General features: G+C 48.1%; 1 protein-coding gene across 1 annotated transcript in view; it reads right to left on the minus strand.

Annotated features, from left to right (window-relative positions):
* MYO5B (myosin VB) overlaps nt 1-21,757 on the minus strand; it is a gene marked incomplete at its 3' end in the record, with an annotated part of 387,279 nt that overhangs the window by 138,799 nt on the left and 226,723 nt on the right. Inside the window, exons 6-10 of the mRNA XM_081252328.1 lie at nt 17,870-18,013; nt 16,202-16,283; nt 10,463-10,570; nt 6,052-6,161; nt 590-855 (exon numbers count right to left, since the gene is read on the minus strand). Of these exons, the coding sequence (XP_081108454.1) occupies nt 590-855; nt 6,052-6,161; nt 10,463-10,570; nt 16,202-16,283; nt 17,870-18,013 (710 nt within the window). The remainder of the gene's footprint in view (nt 1-589; nt 856-6,051; nt 6,162-10,462; nt 10,571-16,201; nt 16,284-17,869; nt 18,014-21,757) is intronic.

Below are 21,757 nucleotides of genomic sequence, written 5' to 3' on the forward strand. Positions count from 1 at the left end.
GCCAGGTGGCCTCTCCCTGTAAGTTACACTGTTATGAGTAGCCGTCTTTTCCACTAGGCTAGAATTCTAAAATGCACAGAAATTTCAGGGATGACCACACACAATATCAATCTGTATCGCAGCACTGGGCACAGTTACAGTGTTAAAAACAATCACCTTGACTGGTGACATCGTGAATGAGGTCGGATGATAGTTTTAACTAAAACATAACTGAAGTAGAAAACCTGAATTTAAGTTCACAGAAACCTCCAGTCTGATGTTGGACAAGACACTGCCATCTCTGGGCCTCAGTTTCCCAAAAGGACAAAGGGATGTCTGTGGGGTTTCTCAGTGGGGGAGCTACTTGTGTTTGATAGGGTCCATTCTTCCTCGGGACTGTCCTCTGTACTGTAGGACACCTAGCATCCCTGGCCTTGGGCCACCAAGTGCCGGCAGAGACCCAGTCACTGTGATAACCAAAAATGCCCCCTTCCCCCGTATTTCACACTCCCCTGGTTGAGAACCACCAGGAAGGTCTCCAGGGTCCCCGCTGGCTCTAAAATGCCAGCAGGAAGACACCAGCGATCGGCGGCAGCAGGCACCGTCCTACCCGTAGATGTCCAGGATGCCGATGAAGGAGTGCTGCTTGAGGGAGGTGTGCAGCGCCTTGTTGATGTGCCCCACTATCCAGCCAAACAGCTGGGCGTAGATGTGCTTGGCCAGGGCGTTGCGCGCGTTGACCACCTGCTGCAGGGACATGGTCTTGACGTAGGTCTCTGAGGTGGTGACCAGCTTGCGATGGCACAGCCAGTGCTCCATCTGACTGTGCTCCACCCCCAGCAGCTGGCAGAAGTTGCTCAGGTGTTCATCCTTGGGCTGGAAGAGACATGGGAGAAGGGCTCAGGAGGGGCGTGGAGGACAGCCCACCACCATGCTCTAGGGAGGGAAGGAACCCAACTCTAGGCCCCCCAGGACCCCATTTCATCCCTAGCCACTGCCCTAGCCACCTCATGCACTCTCACACCACTAGGTGACAACTGGGGCCCAAAGAGTGTTGCTCAAACTGATAATACCTGCTAATGAACAAGTCATCAGCAGGGCTTTACAAAACAGCTCTCCACTTTCCCTGTCCCCTCCTCCCCTGCCAGGGCCCGAAGGGTAACTGGAGGAGAGGGCTCCGGAGTGAAGGGTGCAGGATGAGAACTGATAACTTCGGAACAGATAATCCGTTAAGAATAAGGAGCCAGAGGCAAAATCACAGTGAATGTAGCTTCCAACTGCAGAGTTCCACGTGCAGTGCTCAATCCGCAGCACCGGAAAGGTCCTTGCTTATTTTATTTTATTTTTTTTTTGCGGTACGCGGGCCTCTCACTGCTGTGGCCTCTCCCGTTGCGGAGCACAGGCTCCGGACGCACAGGCTCAGCGGCCATGGCTCACGGGCCCAGCCGCTCCGCGGCATGTGGGATCTTCCCGGACCGGGGCACGAACCCGTGTCCCCTGCATTGGCAGGCGGACTCTCAACCACTGCGTCACCAGGGAAGCCCAAGGTCCTCGCTTTTGAGTGTTACCTTGGGCTCGCATGTGGTCTAGAGCAGTGCGCTCGGAAACGAGCCCTGAGCTGACCCCCTGGACGATGACAGGACACTGACCTCACACCGTCCTAAGCGTCCAAGCAGATTTGCTTTCATCTTAGCCCCGGTCATACGAAACACACAACTGAACTTATGTATATTCTGTAAGCACTTGCCACTTGGAAAGAAAGTGAATCTAGGTGGAAAGCTGGGACAAATGGCAAAAAATAAGGAACAAATTTTGACTTGGGAAGATCACTTGGAACACTGTAACTGATATTCATGTTTAGAGCTGGGAAAACTAGGGATGCCTCCAGCATAAGTCCCTTCGCCATACAGGTACGAAACTGAGCCCCAGAGAAGAAGGTAGCCAGCTGCATTTCATCTTGACCCTCAATTACCCAAAGTACCAATCACATCACCTTGCCCTTGAGCCCCGGACAACCAAGTCACCCACAGAGTCTGGTCTTATTTCACCCAAGTGTGTAGGTGTCCTGGGTCCCCCTTGCTGCCAACTCACAACACCCCACAGAAAACCTGCTTTTCCTCTAGAGGTTCTTCTTGCCCATTATTCATTCCCTCATCTAAATCCCCCAGAGGAAGTTGATAACCCAGCCGTGAGCCTGCTGGAGAGCTTAATAACTCCGAGGCTGAAAGGGAATCCTCTAGAATGTCATGTGCCACCTCCTAATGGCCCTGAATTGCTTGTGGGAATCATTTTCTGATGAGGCTGCCACCACGTAAATGCAGGCTTGTTCAATGAAAATTAACACAGATAACTGTACCATTTCTCCAGGCCATTTTTTCTCCCTCCTACAGATACTTAAAATCCATCTACCCAAATACACACAATTACAAAATAATAAAATGTCAGAGTAGGAAAGAACCTCCAAAAATCATTAAGGCCAGTTTTTCCAGAGTATGGTTTGTGGAGTTGGAGTAATAGTTACAAAGGCCATTAACCGACTTTACTCAACAAAAGTGGGGGGCTGGGAGAGTGACAGTAGGTTGAACGTGGTGGAACCAGCTTGTTAACGTCCTCTGTAAACACACACACACACACACACACACACACACAGAGTTCCACAAGTTCTGGAACTTTTCAATCATCACCATGGGACAGGTTCCCATCGGCTGCAGCAGGGAGTGGCCTGCCCATCTATTACCCACTCCTGATGTTGATTAAAGGTACTAACTGAAACTGATTTAACATTATGCAATTACACGTAAGCTTAATTAAATGATGCTAAATCCATTAAAGACAGCCAGCATCATAGGCAGCTGATGAGTTCTGTGGGCCCATATTGCCAAGTTCAAGAAACAAATTGCCTCTGGTGTCCGAGTAATTGCATGCTATTGCGTCTCCAAGGTAACTCTGGCAGTTATGGAACATATTTTCATGCTTTAATTAAAAATAACAACTACCAAGCAGAAGGCACACTGCATCTGGACAGACACCCCTTCCACAGTAGGAGGTCCACCCTACGCACCCAAGGCATAAACCAAAATCCTTGCACTAGCCACCATTTAGCAAAGCATTTCTCGAGCGAGCACACACTGCGTGCCCAGCAGCGTGCTGGGCATGGATGGGGAACATAAGGCCGGTGGAAGACAGCCCGTCCAGAGGAAGTGGCAGGGCTGGCAGTGGTGTGGAGCAAGAACGCTGGCTGGGCTTTGCCACGAACTGTCATTATGACCTTAGAGACAGAGTTTCCTCTCTCTGGGCCTTAGTCCTTCCAACCCTGTGAAGGGAGACGGATGCTCAGAAGGTCCACTCTGGCTCTGCCAACAATGATGATAACAGTCGAGAACTCAAGCCCTCGAGCCCTGTGCCAAGGTGGGTCATATCACCCCTGCCCGCAGATAAGGAAACAGGTAAGAAACTATCAGTAAGTGGTAGAACCAGGATTTGAACCCTGGCAGCCCTGACTCCAATTTCTCACTCTCAATTAGCTCTCGACACAGCCTTTCACTGGAGAACAATATGAGACCAGCCTAGACCACGCACCTGTGCTCAAAAACCTCTGACTTCCTGTCGTCTCTGAGAGGAAGGGCCTGGTGTCCAAGCCTCCACCTGTCAGGCATCCTCCCCTCCCTCCAGCACCACTTGTGCCCTCCGTACCCCGCCTTCCCCAAGTGTGCCCTGATAGCCCTCCTTCACACAGTCTTTACACACACACTCAGTGGGTGCCAGTGTGTGTCAGGGCTAGAAGAGTGAGCACAGGAGACACTGTCCTGGAGTTTAGTGGGGGAAACGGGCGTCGATCAAATACCACCAGTAAACGTTCACTCTCCGTCTCACCCGAAGGTCCCTGCAGAGGCTGGTGCGGAAGATCAACTCTAAGATCAGAGACACTCCCCTGATAAGCCCAAGTCCTGGCTCTCCAAAGAGGCCCTGGCTTCACTCAACCCACAGCCACAGGCGCCCAGGAACTCACTGGCCCTGGTCCTCGGGTCTCACCGTCAGCCCCACCCCGTGCTCATCTATTTGCTCACTTGTGTCACCCCTGAGCCTCGGGAGCCTCCATCGTCCATCCATCTGCTTACTGGGCATCTACCAAGTCCTGGGCACTGTGCTGGGTGCTGGCGATACAACAGCGAGCAAACAGTCCGCGTTCTCATAGACTTTGGAGTCTCATGAGGGAGAGAGACACACAGCAAATCATCACATAATAAATGTAATATTACAACCACACTGAGAGATATGGAGGAGAGGCATGAACGCTGTAAGAACCCACGATGGGGGATGTGACCAGGATGTGACCTTGAGAAGGAGGAGACTGGGGGAGGGGAGGGTGGAGGCCAAGGGAAATCTGTCAGCTTTCCTGCATTTGGCCAGCCTAAATCAGGAGTTCTTCAATGCCAATGTTCCTAATCTCACCTGTCCCTGACATTAGGCAGAGTACGGTTGCCCTAAGGAACCAGGGGACATTTATGGGGACGTGCTGGGAGGGGAGGCACAGACCCTCTGTGCCTTTCTCAAGAGGGACAATGCTTCACTGGCCCTAAAGAGTGTCTGGCCTGCACTAGAGGCCCATCCGCCACCCCACCAAGGCACCAGGTTCTCCTCTGCCCACATCCACCTCAATCCGTTCACAGCATCACCACGACCAACCACACTGCCCCGCCACACACGCACAGCCCCCCCACACACAGGCACATACATGCAGAGAGGCACATGCACACATGCCGATGTCCCGGGGCACCGAGCACTGCCCAGCTCCAGCATTCCCTGCTTTCACACTGGGCCCAGCGGGTGATCCTCTCATGAGGCTGCAGACGCCGTGCCGAGGATGGGGCCAGGGGCTCCAAACCCAAGGCTATTTCTCTCGTAGGTGTAACGGGGGTGATGAGCTCGGCCAAATGCCAGCTACCATTCAGGACTTCCTCTCCCTCAAGGCAGGGCCAGGTTTAACTGGGTTAACAAATGTCTGCACAACTGAAAAAGGATCAGCTTGTGCGTGGCCTGGACACATGCCCACATTCATATTCTGTAGTACTGTCTTCTGTATTTCCGCAGTTATTTAAATTCTAAGACCTTGGTAGCAAGAATCATACTTTGTACCTCCCAGGACTTGGCCATAAATGGACACAAAAGAGGCATAAAAGAAAGAAACAATTGCAGATTCCTTACTCAAGGTCAGAATATCAGTTTTGTAGCCCAGCCCAACACCATCACATACCAGAGAGCATGCAACATGCTGTCTATACTACTTGTAACTGGCAGTGTTCCCCCACCCACCCACTTAGACATTTTTTATCTACCACATATACGGTACTACACTGGGCACCAAGAAAGGAAGTCATTAAGAGCATTTATGTCATACAGATGTCTCAGCATTCTCCTCTGTACTGTCAAACTCTTGACAACTGCGGTTATCTGTCCTGTCCACCCAATTAGATTGTAAGCTCCTTGGAGACAGTGTCCAACACGCCTTCAGATCCCTGCAAGCACAGACTGAAAGTACTCATGAGCTGATAACAGTGTAGAATTCCAGGGACCTCAGGGACTTGGGAAATCAAACCATCAAACATAATTTACCGGGCTTCCCCGGCGGCGCCGTGGTTGAGAGTCCGCCTGCCGATGCAGGGGACGCGGGTTCGTGCCCCGGTCCGGGAAGATCCCACACGCCGCGGAGCGGCTGGGCCCGTGAGCCATGGCCGCTGCGCCTGCGCGTCCGGAGCCTGTGCTCCGCAACGGGAGAGGCCACGGCAGTGAGAGGCCCGCGTACCGCAAAAAAAAAATATATATATATATAATAATAATAATTTATTGAGTAACCACTAAATCCCCTGCTCTCAGTGACAGAAACTTGACAGCAGCTGATTTGAAAAGGATTTGTTGTTTTAAATAATTATCGGCAAGGGACCAGAAACCATTACTCTTAAGAATAAATAACCTATGAATGTCCTCTAAGAGTAAAGGCATTTCAGTTGTATAAAACTGTATGAACAGAGTAAATTGTGTACTTGTTATCTCTAGTGCTGGTGGGCAACTTACTGATATACTACAGGATTCACCATCGCGCTCGGCTTGAATCTCCACATTTCCAAGGTGTAGGATGGAAGCAATTATCTTAAAAATGTTTATCTGATGGGACTCTCTCACTCCTGGGGAAAAAAAAAAGAATGAATGACACTCAATATCCACGGTAGGATAGAAAGGATGTTTTACCCTCTTTTTAAGGACTTAAGAAAAAATGTTTCATTTTCCTTTCTGGGCCAGTGACTCCTAAAATGATCCAGGCTCCTCACCCAGTAATTACCACTCACAGTAACAGCTCAGAGGGCAAAGGGGCTCCTTGGACTAAAAGAGAAATATCTTCACGGTGATTGTCCTGATCAAACCAGATGGGTCACGCTACCATTTTCACTTCTCCAAGAGCAAAGGAGAGGCAGCAATCAAGCGGACCAATTTTGGACTTCACTTCAACCAACATTTTATGGATGTTTTTATGAGTTTAATAAGAATGGTCATTTATCTGCAGTCATTTTTCTCCCAACATAATATCCTGCAAACATCTGTGACACACATCTGAAGTGCCAACGGAGAAAGAAGAGGAGAAATTTCTCCTGGGGGTGCTGTTATGGGGCTGGACGGCCAGCTGGCCCTTGGCTGGTCCCCTGGGGGCTGTTGTTTACCACACTATATGCTCCATCAGTTAAAGACACACACACCTACTCTGGAGCCACTGACAGCAGATATCTACTGTCGATTTTGTTATTTATGCAGGTAAGTTATCAAAGACATGGATACTCTCTTAAAATTTATATTTAGCTTTAAGGCGTTATCATTTCTTTTTGAATTACCAAATACTTCAGACTTAAAAAAGGTCTACAGACTAATATAATGAACACCAGTTGACCTACCATTCAGTTTAAGAGATAATACAGTTGTTCTCCAAATTCTTCCCCAGCTGCAGTTACTTATTTTTAAGGCAATATTTTACTCAGGCTTAAAAAAAAAAAAAAAGTCAGTGACACCTATATAAATGGGAGTAAAGATGTGCCATGTTAGGATTAAAAACTTTACTCAGATAATCAACAAAGTGGACAATCCAAGCATGAACTAGACAAATTAACTCTAGACTTTAATAGTGTTAGATGACCACTACTGTGTCAACTTCATAGGGTCAGGGATTTACTTTTTATTACACAACATCTTCAAAATACACAAACTTAAAAAAAATCACAGCGAATCCCTGTTCTTGCTTCATCATTATATCCCCAGTGCCTGGCACACAGTAGGTGCTCAGAAACATGAGTGACAGAATGACTGTATTGATACTTGTTACGCAGATGGAAGTCCTTGCAAATGTCTATAGAAATGCATGCGTTGTTCAAACATCTGGCTTTACTTAAACTAATAATCCAAAAAACAGCCAGAGGGTGAACAATTTAGGTACATGTCCTGAGTGTAACTGAGTAAGAGTGGCAAAAGATTTAAGATCAGTTAAAGCCAGAGGCTGAAACCTCTGGACAAGGACAAGACAGGAAGCTGGACGGTTATGTACCTGTACAGGGAGTAAAGCACTGTAGAGTGCTCTCAAGTAAGTCCCACAGAAGAACTAGTCAGGAAGTGGGTGCTGGGCTCATCACAGGATGAGAGGGATATATCACTTTCCTCTCCCCTTCTCTTATTCTTAGGAACCAATGCTTTGTCAATTTCCAAAGACCTAACCACCCTGTCATAGTAGGAATTTAAGTAGTAGATATTGGATGACTGACTACTGAATCCTAATGATAGTTAAGATTCCTATGCTATACTGACCAGAAAGTCCCTTTTTAATACAGGATTCTCCGAATAAGCAGTACCTCTTTACAGGAAGAAACAAAACAAAACAAATAAAAAAAAATCAAACACTAAATCTGAAAGGCTCATAGCCCACAGCCTGTTTTTGTAAATAAATTTTATTAGAACAGTCATGTCTCTCCTTTTACATTTTGTCTATGGTTACTTTCGCACTACAGTGGCAAAGTTAAGTAGTTGCTACAGAAATCGTATGGCCAAGAGTGCCCAAAATATTTACTATCATGTCCTTTAACAAAAAGTTTGCCAACCTCTGGAATTTAAAAAATGGACATGTTTATTAAAGAGTAGGGAAGAACGGCTTATTAAATAATTAATTTTAAAAATTCCATTTGCTTTGAGAATTAAAGTACCTAGTCTCCTTAGGGCCTTGGAGGGAACAACCATCTCCTTGGATCAGCTTATGCCCACTGCTCACACCAGCACTCCAGGGGCCTTCTCCTTTCTTAGCCGACTGCTATCCTCCTCAACATCAAGTCTCCTCTATACCTGCTGCCCAGCGCTGGAGAATAAAACAGCTCTGTGGTGCTGGGGAACTCAGGGACACCTGTACCCAGTTTATCATCTCTCAGCTTCAAATCTGCCCTTCTTTGCCCTGCTGTGTCACACAGGTGCTAGACCCTGTAAACATTTCCCCTTGGCCTGCTGGTGGCATGTCACACTTGGTCAAGAGAAGGCACTGCAAGGACTTTACAAGGCAAGAGCAGCAAGAAGCTGTTTCTATTCCTGGTTCTGGTCCTCCACAGTCACCAGTATTCATCTTAGGAGCCCAGCCACCTGCCAGGTGAGTTCCAGCTGTGTCTTCAGGCCATGCTCCCCCATTAGCAGCTGCTTCTGAGAAGTTCTGGCTCCACCACACCCCAGGGCACTACAGGCTGCTTACACAGACCAGGGATGGCCCACACCCTCTGGCAGGTTCCTTTACCACCAGAGGGCTTCCTGATCTTGGGGCAGCCACATCCTCCTAGAAGTGTTCGAAATCTCAGCCTGGCATGGGGGGCTCTCCTAGTCAACAGCTCCTGTACTGGCTGCTCCTCCTCACCCTCGAGACGGTTCTTTTTTTTTTTTTTTTTTTTTGCGGTCCGCGGGCCTCTCACTGTTGTGGCCTCTCCCATTGCAGAGCACAGGCTCCGGACGCGCAGGGTCAGCGGCCATGGCTCACGGGCCCAGGCGCTCCGCGGCATGTGGGATCTTCCCAGACCAGGGCATGAACTCGCGTCCCCTGCATCGGCAGGCGGACTCTCAACCACTGCGCCACCAGGGAAGCCCTCGAGACAGTTCTTTTACACCCACTATTTCTAGACCCCTAAAATCCTCTTGTTTATAGTTAATTATCTACTACTGCTCTTGTTAACAATTATAGTAATTTTTCTCTTTTGGAATAACCAGTGTGGTTTCTGTCTCATGGGTACAAAAGGCAAACCACATCTATCCACCAGTTATCCAGAGAAGTGAACAGCACTCAGATTTCAGCATATGAAGTCCTGACTTTCTCCCCATATGGAGATCAGGGTATGTCCTGTTTGGCCATGCTTTATTTGGACATTGGATGAAACCTCCCTGATTCCCAAAGAACCTAAGAAATGCTGCTCTGGGTTGGTCACATGACTCAGAAGCCAAATGTCTATCAGGGAAGGGCTGGGAAAAGTACCAGGTCCTCCTGAGCCACTTTGTGGATTTCAGGCTAACTTCCCAAGCTTCCCCTTTTCTGGCTGAAGGTCCCAGGAATTTACCACTTCAATTTGCCAGTTAAGCACAGACTGCCTTCCACTTTACCACTTGGGGGCTCTTTTCCCCCAAAACTGGCCAGGGAAAGGGGCAGTTTTCTCCAGCTCTACTGTCTTATATGACCCAGAAGGACAGAGAGGTCTTGATTTATGGATTCCACTGCTAAGTTCTACATGGAAACAGCAACAACAGAAATAACACTGCACATATGGCAGAGCTACTAGACCTTTGCAGTCTGTTTCCCACTTGGAGACCCTGACTGTAGAACATGGGTGGTTTCGGTCCCTAAGGCATGTTCCTTCTGCTGGAACACACTGCCTCAAACCCTCAACACAAAAAGACACTGGCTCTTCTTGGCTTTCATCCATTGGTGTCAATGCCCTGAGGGAGTGAAAAGGAGTACTTGGCAATGCCTCAGAGATCAACTCTCAGATCCTATTGTTAAGAAAGGGCACCAGGGCTTCCCTGATGGCGCAGTGGTTGAGAGTCTGCCTGCTGATGCAGGGGACACAGGTTCGTGCCCCGGTCCGGAAAGATCCCACATGCCGCGGAGCGGCTGGGCCCGTGAGCCATGGCCGCTGAGCCTGCGCGTCCGGAGCCTGTGCTCCGCCACGGGAGAGGCCACAACAGTAAGAGGCCCACGTACCGCAAAAAAAAAAAAAAAAGAAAAAAAAAAGAAAGGGCACCAAAGTTCCATGCCATAAGCTTTGGAGCCCAAGGGTTGGGATGGGATAAGAGTATGAAGATATTCACCAAGAGCAAGAGGGCTTCCGCACCAGCTCACGAAGGTTGGCAAGCAAAGCGGGACATTGCCACGCTTTTTCTCCACGCGATCAACCCTCTGGGCCTTTCTCCCCATCCCCAGGTTCCGTACCAAGGAGTGTGAAGGCTTGTCGCGTCTTCTCAAAGTCCTCAGCATCATCTACACCCTCGATGGACGTGTCTCCTCCCTGTGACGCATAGAAGAAGTCCTCGGCACAGGCTGTGGTGGGAAAGGAGGTGAGGCATCAGGCACGGGAGGGCCACTTCCTCCCCAGGTTCACCACAGACCATATGCCCCACGAGGATGCCCGCTCCCTGAGCAAGCTGACCCGGGCCAGAGTTTATTCCCAGCTGGATGTGGAACTCTTTCAAATATCATCTTTACTGACAAAGGCAAGTGGGAGAGAAACTGAGTAACAAAAGACAGAAGAGTACAACACAGTGACAGAACCCGTTGCTGCATTTGTGTTAAAACTGATACGTGCAAAACAAGGGAACATAAAAGTCATGGCAAGTTCAAGTCACAGTAGCATTCACCACAGACTTGTTTCTTAAAAGGTTCTGATAGACACAGGAAAACGTACACCCACCCGAGAACCAGACGTCCATGACCACCAATAATCTTAGTCTGACAACCTCGTTTGACACATGAGGGGCAACGATGTGCCCAGAGTGACACGATTTGTTTGTTTTAAACGTTGGGGCACCTGGAGCTATTTAAGCACGTGTACAAATGCAGGCTGAGACTCTCATGCCTGGGCTTACTTCCTCTTCAGTCAGGCCTCTGCTAACAGCCTGGGGATGACTAGTGAGGAGGGGCCCAGGTTCCGTCATAGAATTCAGAGCCACCCTCAGCAGAGGGCAAAAGGGCAACGAGCCCTGGGGAGTATCTGAACTACAGGGCTTGAGAGCCAGCGTTTAAGGCAACAATTGCACCTCATCAAAATCACCCTCGAAAATCACTTCAACTTTCCGCAAACTATAATGCCTCTGTGTGGTAGAATTCTGTCCAATGCTTGGTATTTCTAAGTGTATAATGTTTGATTTTGATAAGGTGCCAAAACTGGACACTGGCTGTTCTCCCTCCTCCCCTGAAAACACCAGTTGAATGATTTTCTCTTGACCTGGGCACATACGGTTGAAGGCACATACGGTTGAAGTCACATCAGCTACACATGCTTAGATGCAGCTTCATTGCAACCTCCAGCCCTCCTTCAACACTTTGTCCTCCCGATCTGATCTCTGAAGAATTTCTTGAGTCTCTTTCCTTCCTCCATCCCGACTGCCACTATCCAGGGTCTGACCTGTCCAGCATCTGTTGTCTGGGGACTGTTGCCAAAGACTCTAAGCCCTTCTCCCTGCTTCTGCTCCTGTCCTTTCTAAATCTTCCTTTAAACTTCTGGTAACTCTGATCACACCACTCCCTACTTAAGGCCCTTTGGAGACACCCTCCTGTTCCACTGCCCTCAAGGCAAAGGTCAGACACCCTAGAAGCGCCTCCCGGACCTTTTGTGAAGTGGCCTCCTCCGACCACTCCAGACTCACGCTTAGTCCTTCCATCCCCACCTCTGTGTCCCAGATACACCGGCTTCCTTACTGTCATTCCTCAGCTCTACCCCTGTTCATGCCGTCAATGGCCCTGCAGACGTCTCCTTCCTGGTCTCTCCCGCTTCGCACATTGATCCTATGCTCCAAGCCACACAGCACTGTTCCGCCAATTCCTCCCACTGGTCAAGTCCACGATACCAGGCCCAGCTAGGAAGGGGCAGGACTCAGCCCCAAACCCCAGTCTCACACATAAGCAACAGGCAACACTGCACATGGGAATGCACAGCAGAACATGGGTCATGTTGTAGGAGGGAAGGCTTCCTGGAGGAGTCACTTCAACCCACTCTGATGACTGCAGGCAGCTGAAATGGGAGACGAAGGACTTCGGCCCTGAGCTCACTCCCAGCCCCAGCAGAAAAGAATTCTGATGAAGCAAGTCACGTTAGGTCTTTGTGGAAAATGGCATATTTGGACCTTTCATATCTAATCACCCTGGAAGCTCTGGCACAGAGTAAGGTAACAGCTGCAAGGGTTTAGTAAAAGCATCAATTCTTTTCTTCCCTCTACACTCACCTTTCAAAACACCTCATTTGATGATTTTTTACTGCGTCCACACGGCTGAATACAGTCGTCCCTCTGTATGCACAGGGAGTTGGGTCTAGGACCCCCCCCCCAACAGATACCAAAATTCACGGATGCTCAAGTCTCTTATATAAAATGGTATAGTACAGTCAGCCCTCCACAACCATGGATCGAATTTCAGTTGGTTGAATCCACAGATGCAGAACCTGCAGATATGAAGGGCCAAGTGTATATCTACTCCCATTTTTCAGACAGGCAAACTGGGCACCATAGGGCTTTAAGGGGTTTCCCAGGCTCACCCAGGGTTTGGCCAGGCCTGTGAGCCCATTCCTTGATCACCCAATTAAGGAGATGGTTATCTATGACATCCCATGACTTAGCCATAAATACAACCTACATCATAATCAAAAGTATCAGTTGATACATTAGAGTCACCTGAGACTCCAAAAAGAACACTAAGCTTTCATATTGGAGGGAAGGAGGCATTTTCAGCATCTATCAAAGACCTTTCATTGTCAAAGGCCAGGGTCCCAGTGCCTGATGTTCTGAGTGAAACAGACCTCCCCACCCTTCCCTGCTTTGAGTTCCCAAACTCACAGGCCAGCAGAGTAACTTCTTCCTGCTCAGGTTCATCACCGCAGGGGCCACCCCGGCCAATCACAGCATTCTCTACTGAATGATTTGAATCCAATCAAAATAATCATCTCCTTCCATCTGCTTTAAGGCTACAATCACCTCTGTTAACGTCACTCCCAGACCCTCTTAATAAGACAGACGTCCCAACAGGATGTGGTCACTCTTCCCCTATTTGCTTTGCCTGCCTGGATCTCAGCTCTCCTTTTAGGCCCATGAAGCCAATCATCCCATCCCAGAGATGGGTCTCTTGTCCTCCAGTTTGGGTCTCTCTCTTTACTGAGAATTCCCAAGGAGATATACATCACAAAATCCCCTAGTAACTGGCTCACTGGATCAGACTAGTGTACAGAAGGGTCGTGAAGCCAGTGATTAGAGCAATGGACCATCAAGGCCACGGCCCAGGGTTTGCACTTCACCTGGGGAGGCTGTACTCTGACTTGTGCAAGGCAAGAGAGGGTGTTTATAAAACTGTATCTATGCAGCTACGGAAATGAAAAAGAAGAAAGGATTTATTCCTCATTACGTGAAGGCTGCATTTAAGGGAATGTGGTCCATTATACCTCTTTTTACCATCATTTATTCACACTGTAACACATTATTCCCTGTATTATTTTTTTTAAATCTCATCCCGAGGTCATTTTAATGCAACAGACCACCAACCACAGGGCAGAGAAAAGTGGGGCTGTATGCACATCTGTCCACTTCATTCTCAAGTGCACAAAATTCCGCCAAGGGGTCTTACAGAGATTTCTGTGCATTTGAACAGCACAGTTTAGGTGAAGAAAAGAGGGAAGGAGGGGAGGCAGGTCTGAATATTCCCTAGAAGTCGCTGGCTAGTCCTTCATTTATTTGATGTTTCCATCCATTCAACCAGGGTTATCTGTGGAACTATAAATGTCAAGCTTCAGGGCTCACAGCCCATCCACCCACAAGGCAGAAGACAGCCTCATGCCTGAGCACGAGAGCTTATCAAAAGCTCTTCACTTCACTCCAAGATGCTCTCAGAGGGCACACGCAGGTAAGAATGGAAGAAATGGATCCAATCGGGTAGTTTTCAACTGCTCCAGCCAGGGGCCCAAGGAGCCTGCACCTTGCTGAAACACGGAGTAAGGAAAAGTCATTTTCCTCCTCAATGCACTCCTGTAAGTGGGGGTGGGGTGGGGAGGAGGATTTCTTTCCTATTACCTGAAAGTTACGTTTGGGATAAAACAGTCCAAATACAGCCAGATGGATCTTACCAGCATTCATTCATTTTCTATAAAACTGACCCTAAGAAAAAAGTTTTCAACTCCCGCAGGTTGGCCCTGAGAAGTCCAGCTGGGCCTGTGGAAGGAGCGGGGAGGATGGCAGTGGCCCTTAACGTGGCCTGCCTTCCTGATCCCTTGTGACTGTAAGCCAGCAAGAGAGCCCCAAGCTGCCAGCTCAGGGCAGTGCCCACCAAACAAGGCTTGTACATTCACTCCTTGTCCGAGGAGTTTACGACTTCACTGGGGAGAATCAGACCTGCAAGCATGGAACAGCTAGAGTACAGCAGCACAAAACGAGCCTAATGTGTATCATCCAAGGCTTCCTCCTTTGGGACCCCATTTAACATGACTTTCCCTGAGCAGCTTCTGACGCACCTCAACTGCGCTTCGCCTTAGCACAGCCTTCTCACTCTGTATTGTAATTGTAAGCGAAGCAAGGGCAGGACGCACAACGTTTGCTTCAACACTACATCCCCGGGGACTAGTTTGCCTGCATGGGGTTTAATGAATGAACGGAGGAGCCAGTGCTAAACTGCATGGCACAGGCACTGAGTGCTACCAGAATCCATATGCAAGTCAAGCAGAGAGTGAGGAGGGCAGACCAAGGTTTGAACTACTTGATGTATTTTTACCTTCTGGGAGCATAGGCTGGGGTGGTCAGAGGCGGATCTGGTGATGGGTCCTTAAGATGGTGAGGATTTCGCTCTGGGACAGTAAAGCCTCAGCAGTCTACTTCTCTTACAGTTGCACAACAGCCAACTAACCTCTGTCTAGACACACAGTTGCACAAAAGACAATTAACCTCTGTCTAGACACCCAGCTCTGGACACCATCTGCTAGTACTGGACCTACCCACAGCTCCCAAAATACAGATGACAGGCCAGGGACAGGGAAGCTGCATGGCCCCGAGGTGTGCCCTCACCACACGCATCCACCAGCAGGTGGCCTGGAGGACTCAGTGACAGGACTCAGTCACTATTCCAAGATCGGGCCGCGCACACAGAACGGGGAAGGCTCCAGGCCCGAGGAGCAGGGCTACAACGCTATGGGGTCAAGAACTAAAGCCTGCTCGCCCTTCTGGCTCTGTCCTGGCGCTCAACGCCACTAGCTCCAAGTCAACATTCTCCAGGCACCTTAGCAGACAACAATAACAGAAACGGAGGGTGACTGGGACCCACTGAAAGGCTGTCTTCCTACCTGATGGCAGCAAAACGCTGATGCAGGCCCCTGGCACCCCACCCTGGCTGCTCCGCTCTGGCCTCCGGGCTGCAGGGTGGATGTGGGCAAGCACCTGCTTGCGAGGAATTGGAGCACTGCTGCCCGGCTGAGGCTCAGCGGTCCAGTTAAACTCTTTAAGTTCCTCTCTCACCTTCTGTGGGGCCTCCCGGGATTCATCAACATGCCCCTTGAGCCAACCCCATCTTACCCCTGCTTTATCCTCACCCCCTTCCTTCTTTTTCTTTGTCTCAATCCTTAACTATGACTTAAAACACGTCGGCCACAATTAAGTGATGCGCATTAGCTAAATCTCCAGATCCTTGTGGTTGAGACACATTTCTCAGGGCGTCTAGAGTGAAAACGTATTTTTCAAAATAATAATGCATGTCAATTCACTTGTGCTCTGCAAAACACTGTTCCACCCCCAGCCTCTTATCCTCTCATTTCCCGTGGGCGTGAAACTCACAGAGGGGTGGGACTGTGCCCACAGGTAAGGCAGAGCTAAGAACCCGTGACAGAGGACACTGCGCCGCGCACACCTTCTCCCTCAGAGCCCCCAGGTGCACACCTGTGGCAGCAGCAGCCCAGCCCCAGGACGGGCACGCAGCCCGTTTACGTACTTAGTGCGAGCTCTTTAAATTCCGGAAGATTGGCAGCCGCGCAGAGCTGGTAAAAGATGTGGTAATTCCTCTCATCATCTGCCTGGAGGAGGAAAACAGTGAAGCAGTGTTAGGGGGAGGGACCCCCAAGATTGTCCCCTCGCCCATTCTAATTCCAGGGTGAACAGAGGTCAAGGCTTTTCCTTCACGCCCCTGCCGCCTTCAATTCCCACCTCCAGGTTTTCATTCACCATTATGGGGCCTTCTGCCAACCAGAGGACTTTTACCTCCTGATTTATGCAGAACACAGGGGTTTTCTTTTTCCTCCTCTATAGAACATCACTGCTATCCCACAAGTAACGGCTCGGTGGATCAGCACTTGTTCAGATAACCGAGCTGCCTGGCTCATGGTGGGCTGACGGTCATTTCCCTGCTGCAGGCTCCCTTTCTCCTCTGGGAGGCTTGGAACTAAGTAAAAGCTATGCCCTTGCCCATCATGTCGGGCTGGGGCGGTCAGGAAAGGTCCACGACTGAGACAGGACTTCCAGGGGACAATGGGGCCAGACCTGCCTTAACCTGGCAGAGTGGTCGTGGTGGTGGTGGATGGGACGGGGGCTTCAGGAGGCCTGAGCAAGGGCAGCAAGGAAGAGGAAAGCCCACAGGGAGTCTGGCCAGAGCCGCGGCCAGCACAGCAGGCTGCTTGCTCTGATGCAGTGAAATGAAGGATGTGGGGTAGTCCAACCAAAGCTGGAGGTGGAGAGAACCACTCTCGGGGTTGTGAACTGCAATGACCACCACCGAAGGCCAGGGTGGAGGAGGAAGAGGGTCACCAAGAGGCCAAAGAGTAGTTGGGAAGGAGGGAACAAAAGGCGAGCAAAGAGGAACTGAGTCCCATGAGAAGCGAGAACTCCATTTATTTGAAAAGGAAATGATGTAAGTGGTCAAGTAGGTTTTTTGTTTTTTTAATATAACTTACCAAATAAGATTCCTGGTGAAAGTTGAAATCCACAGACCCTATATGACATTCCCCTGATCACAAGGCTCCGAAGTCCACAAAGAACACAACAGTCTTATTCTTCACAGTATCTCTGGTGACTAGCACAGGGCTAGCACATAACAAACAATATATGTTTGTTGACTGAATCTAAAATCAATGCCCTGGGACTTCCCTGGTGATCCAGTGGTTAAGAATCCACCTTCTAATGCAGGGGATGTGGGTTCACTCCCTAGTCAGGGAACTAAGATCCCACATGCCTCGGGGCAACTAAGACCACACACCTCAACTACTGAGCCCGCACGCCACAACTAGAGAAGCCCACGTGCTGCGACAAAGACCCAGCACAGCCAATAAATAAATAAATAAATAGATAGATAGATAGATAGATAGATAGATAGATAGATAGATATTGTGCTTGCATGGTACATGCATGGTATTTATTTACTTAAAAATAAATAAATAAATAAAATAAAAACAATGCTCGCTGAAACATATCAATACTGAGTAAAAATTTTTCAGGTCTGATGCCTATAAATGAATACTTATTAATGGGAAAAAAAAGAAAACCAAAAGAACAAGCCCATCCAAATCCAGGTTCAAACAATGAGATGTTCTTTGGGCACAGGGAGCAGAACATGGAGCGAGTAAAAATCCGTGGGAAAAATACAAGAAGGTCCAGTCACAGGGCTCACCTGAAAGACCACTCGGGACTTCTCCAAAAGGTAGGTCCTCATGTTGGCCCCAATGATGCGGTACCTCTTGTCAAAGCCAATCTGAATGTACTTTCCGAAACGGCTACTGTTGTCATTGCGAGTGGTTTTAGCATTCCCAATGGCCTGTGCAGAACAAACAAACAAAAAGTGTGCACAACATGGCAGGTTTTCTTAAATTTCAGGACTGTATGCTCACGGCGGCACCTCTATTCCCTCCCTCTTCCTTCCTTCTAGAACCTCTCTACTATTAGGATGACAATGGGTCGAGCTAAAAGAAAACAAAACAACTTCATTTTCCTGCTTCCCTTACTCCTAACGATGGCCACTGAGAGTGATGAGTTGACTGATGGTCTCTCTAAAGGGGACTAAGCAGCTGGAAGGTGCACCCCATTGACCTTCCTCTCCTTCCCTTTCCTACCTGGAATGTGCATGTGATGGCTACAGCTGCAGCAGTCACCTTGGGACCACGAGGGAAAGGTCTAGAGAATCACAGAAACCACTGCTCTGACATCCTTGAGTCACTAAATCCATGCCAGCACCCAAGAGCTCTAGACTTTCTGTGAGAAAAATGAATCTTCTGGGGCTTAATCCACTTTGATCAGGTCTCCACTGATCAAATGTCAAATATCATTCCCAACTGTTAAATGGTACTTCCTAGAAAGAGAACAAATGTCAAACGCCCCCCTCCCCCCAACACACACATCATCACTAGGGCATATCAGGAAGCCATCAACCTCTTGGTACTATTTCTTACACAGCAGCAGAGACACAGTTCAAAACACGAGACAATAATTTAAAAGACAAGTGGCTAAATGACTGGTCTCACTGTGTGATTATTCACTTTCTATAAAACATCACATTGCTGATGGGTTGGTAATGAACATACTAATACTGAAACCCCTTTCACATGTTTACTTTTTAGGTGGTTACAACACTTGAAAAATATCCACTGTAACTTTTCAGTTGTCTAGGAAATTTAAGGCACAAAGAGGCTAAAAGAAGATCACGATTTCGGAGGCCCTGAGGGACCCAGCCCAGCCTGGCCTCTCGTCACTCTTGCCCTCTGTCTCCAGCCTCTTATGATCCTGAACTTGCTTTTCTTTCTCAAAAGACCTGTCTTCTCTCTGCCTCCTCCCCCATCCCCCAAGTTTCACAAACACGGTTCCCTCTGCTGGGAACACTCTCTGCCCATGCTCCCTCCACCTCTTCTTTCTGGTCTCAGCTCAAATGTGGCTTCTTCAGGAAGGCCTACCCTGGCCTCATAAGCGAGGGAGCTCCCTCGCCATGGGCTCCCCCAGGCCTCACTCTGCACATCCCCTTGTTTCCCTAACCCCCATCTCCACGAGACACCACCCTGTCTCCGTGAGAGCGGGGTGTGCACCTGTGTTTCCCCGTAGGACCTCCCACACTCACCCCAGTGCCCAGCACACAGCAGGCATTCAAAACATCTGAGTGAATGGAAGCATAGATGAACTTGGGTTTTGGTTTTCTTTCCTGTGAAATAAGAATTTTAAGTCCTTGTCCTCGAAGGTCACTTGCCTCTTTAGGTCTCTAAGATCTCCTGTTAGGGTCATGAATATATATTTTTTTCTTTTAGGGTTTAAAGTGTATACAGCAACCTATACATCACATATACAGTGTGTACCTCTGTAGGAAAGTGGGGAAAGTGTAACCCCAGTACACTGCGTTGCTCTGAAGGGAACCATGGAGCATGGAACATGCCCCTAAGGTCAGGGCGAGGCTGGAGTCTGGCCAAGCTGAAAGAGGGGAGGGATAGGGAGGGTGGGAGGGAGGGAGACGCAAGAGGGAAGGGATATGGGAACAGATGTATATGTATAACTGATTCACTTTCTTATAAAGCAGAAACTAAAAAAATAAAATAAAATAAGAATAAAAATAAAGATGCTATGATGATCCATGTAAAAAAAAAAAAAGAGAGATGACTAATCCTAGGAGTTTATGTCACCACTCATGCCCCTCAGCATCCACCAACCTCATCATCTCAGCAGAGGCTTCACTGCACCCACTTCCAAGAGAGCCTCGATCCTTCAAGGCACCATGTGACAAGGCACTGTCAGACTTCAGGGAGCCTATTCTGTTTGAAACGTGGCAAGGAGGGCTGTATTCCCTAAAATGCAGGTAAAAGGGATGGTTTCCCAGGCCTCCATCATAAGCTAGGTCCTGGGCTGGGATCCCTTTAGTTTCCCTGAATCCAGACAAGAATCCCAGGGGAGAGGCATTATCAACTTTCCTCATACTTATGGGAAAACTTAGGTTCAGAAAGGGTAAGCAGTGTGCCCAGGGTCACTTGGCTGGGAAGTGCCAACACCAAGATATAAATTCAGATATAACTGAGTCCAGAGTCTGTGTTCATTCCACTTGGTTTCGCAGTCCTTTTCCAACTCTCCAAACTACTCACCACCAGACAGGAGCTGCCACCCATGTGGGTCACTTCTTACATCTCAAACAGCCAGGTCATATCAAAGGGATAAAGACAAAGACATGAATCCTCACTTTTACCTTTTCATAAGAAAGGGGAGAAAAGCCTTTCAGAGGATGGCAGGGAACCAACTCATTACTCTGACAACCAGTAGATAAGGAATCAAACATCCATCCTAACTTCTCTGTGTAAACTCTATCAGCGTTAACTAGCTGGCAAGGAGAAGTTTCTCTTCCTAAACTTATTCCAGCTGATAAATGCAAGAGGAAAAATAGAATGAGAACGTCATCATTTTGTAACTCCTGATGAATTAATAGATCTAGGCATAAGCAATGGCTGCTGACATCACCAAAAGACACCTAAATATTCTGTGTGTCTTGACGGGAATACATACCACCACCAATAAAGGGTCCTTGGATTTTAAGAACAAACAAGCAAACAGACAAACATAAATCTAATCAAGCCTCTAATTTTTACTACCCTTTCAAAGGATATACAGAGGCCAAAGGAACATGTTAATAACATCAGGAGGGTGCAATCAGCAAAGGCCAGTTTGTGTAAAATTCTAAAGGATTATCTAGTTTCCAACACAAAATCTCGATTCCAAAATTTCAAAAAATTCAAATTTTGTCATTTCTAAAATGGCAACAAGAACCTTTACCATATCTGAGGTCACTCCTCGTGGTAGCTTAGGGAAAGCTTGCCAACAGTCTAAAGATCACTGCTGAAAGGTCTACCCTCCTGACCTCACTAGGCTGCTTTGAGAAGTGATATAATGGATCTACAAGTACTTTGAAAGTATATAATGGTACCCACAAAGGGAAGGGGTTGTTTGTATTATTACTACCAAACCCATAAACTCCACTCTGGGCGTGAAGAACTTCCAATGTCTACACATGTGTGAAGGACCTGCATGCTGTTCTTTACCTTTTAAACCCTTGCTAGGTTTTTTGTTGTTGTTGCTTATTGACTTAGAAAACATTTTGATGCATGAGGAAAACAAATCCAGTTGTTATAGATGATAAAAACCCAGGCTTTGATTCTGAGTCCACAGTCCAACAAAAGACACAGTTATGATACAAAGAGTTAAAATTTGGAAAATGAACAAATGATGTATGCAGGGAATGCATGGAAGAAACTCACATGACCAATAAACATAAGATACCCAACCTCAGTGGAAATCAGAGAAATGTAGACAAAAATGACAGTCCAGAGTGGCAATAACTAAAGAACTTTGATACTATGAAATAATGATGAGGATGTGAGGAAAAAGGAACTCTCATACACTGCTGGTCCAAATGTAAACTGCAACAGCCATTCTTAAGAAGAATTTGGCATATCTAGTAAAATTGAACATATATGGACCTAATAATCCAGCAACTGTACTTCTAGATATTACCTAGAGAAACTCACACAAGTGTACAAGT

The sequence above is a fragment of the Mesoplodon bidens genome (genome assembly GCF_964165515.1).
Source record: "Mesoplodon bidens genome assembly, chromosome: 13".
NCBI classification, from domain to species: Eukaryota; Metazoa; Chordata; class Mammalia; order Artiodactyla; family Ziphiidae; genus Mesoplodon; species Mesoplodon bidens.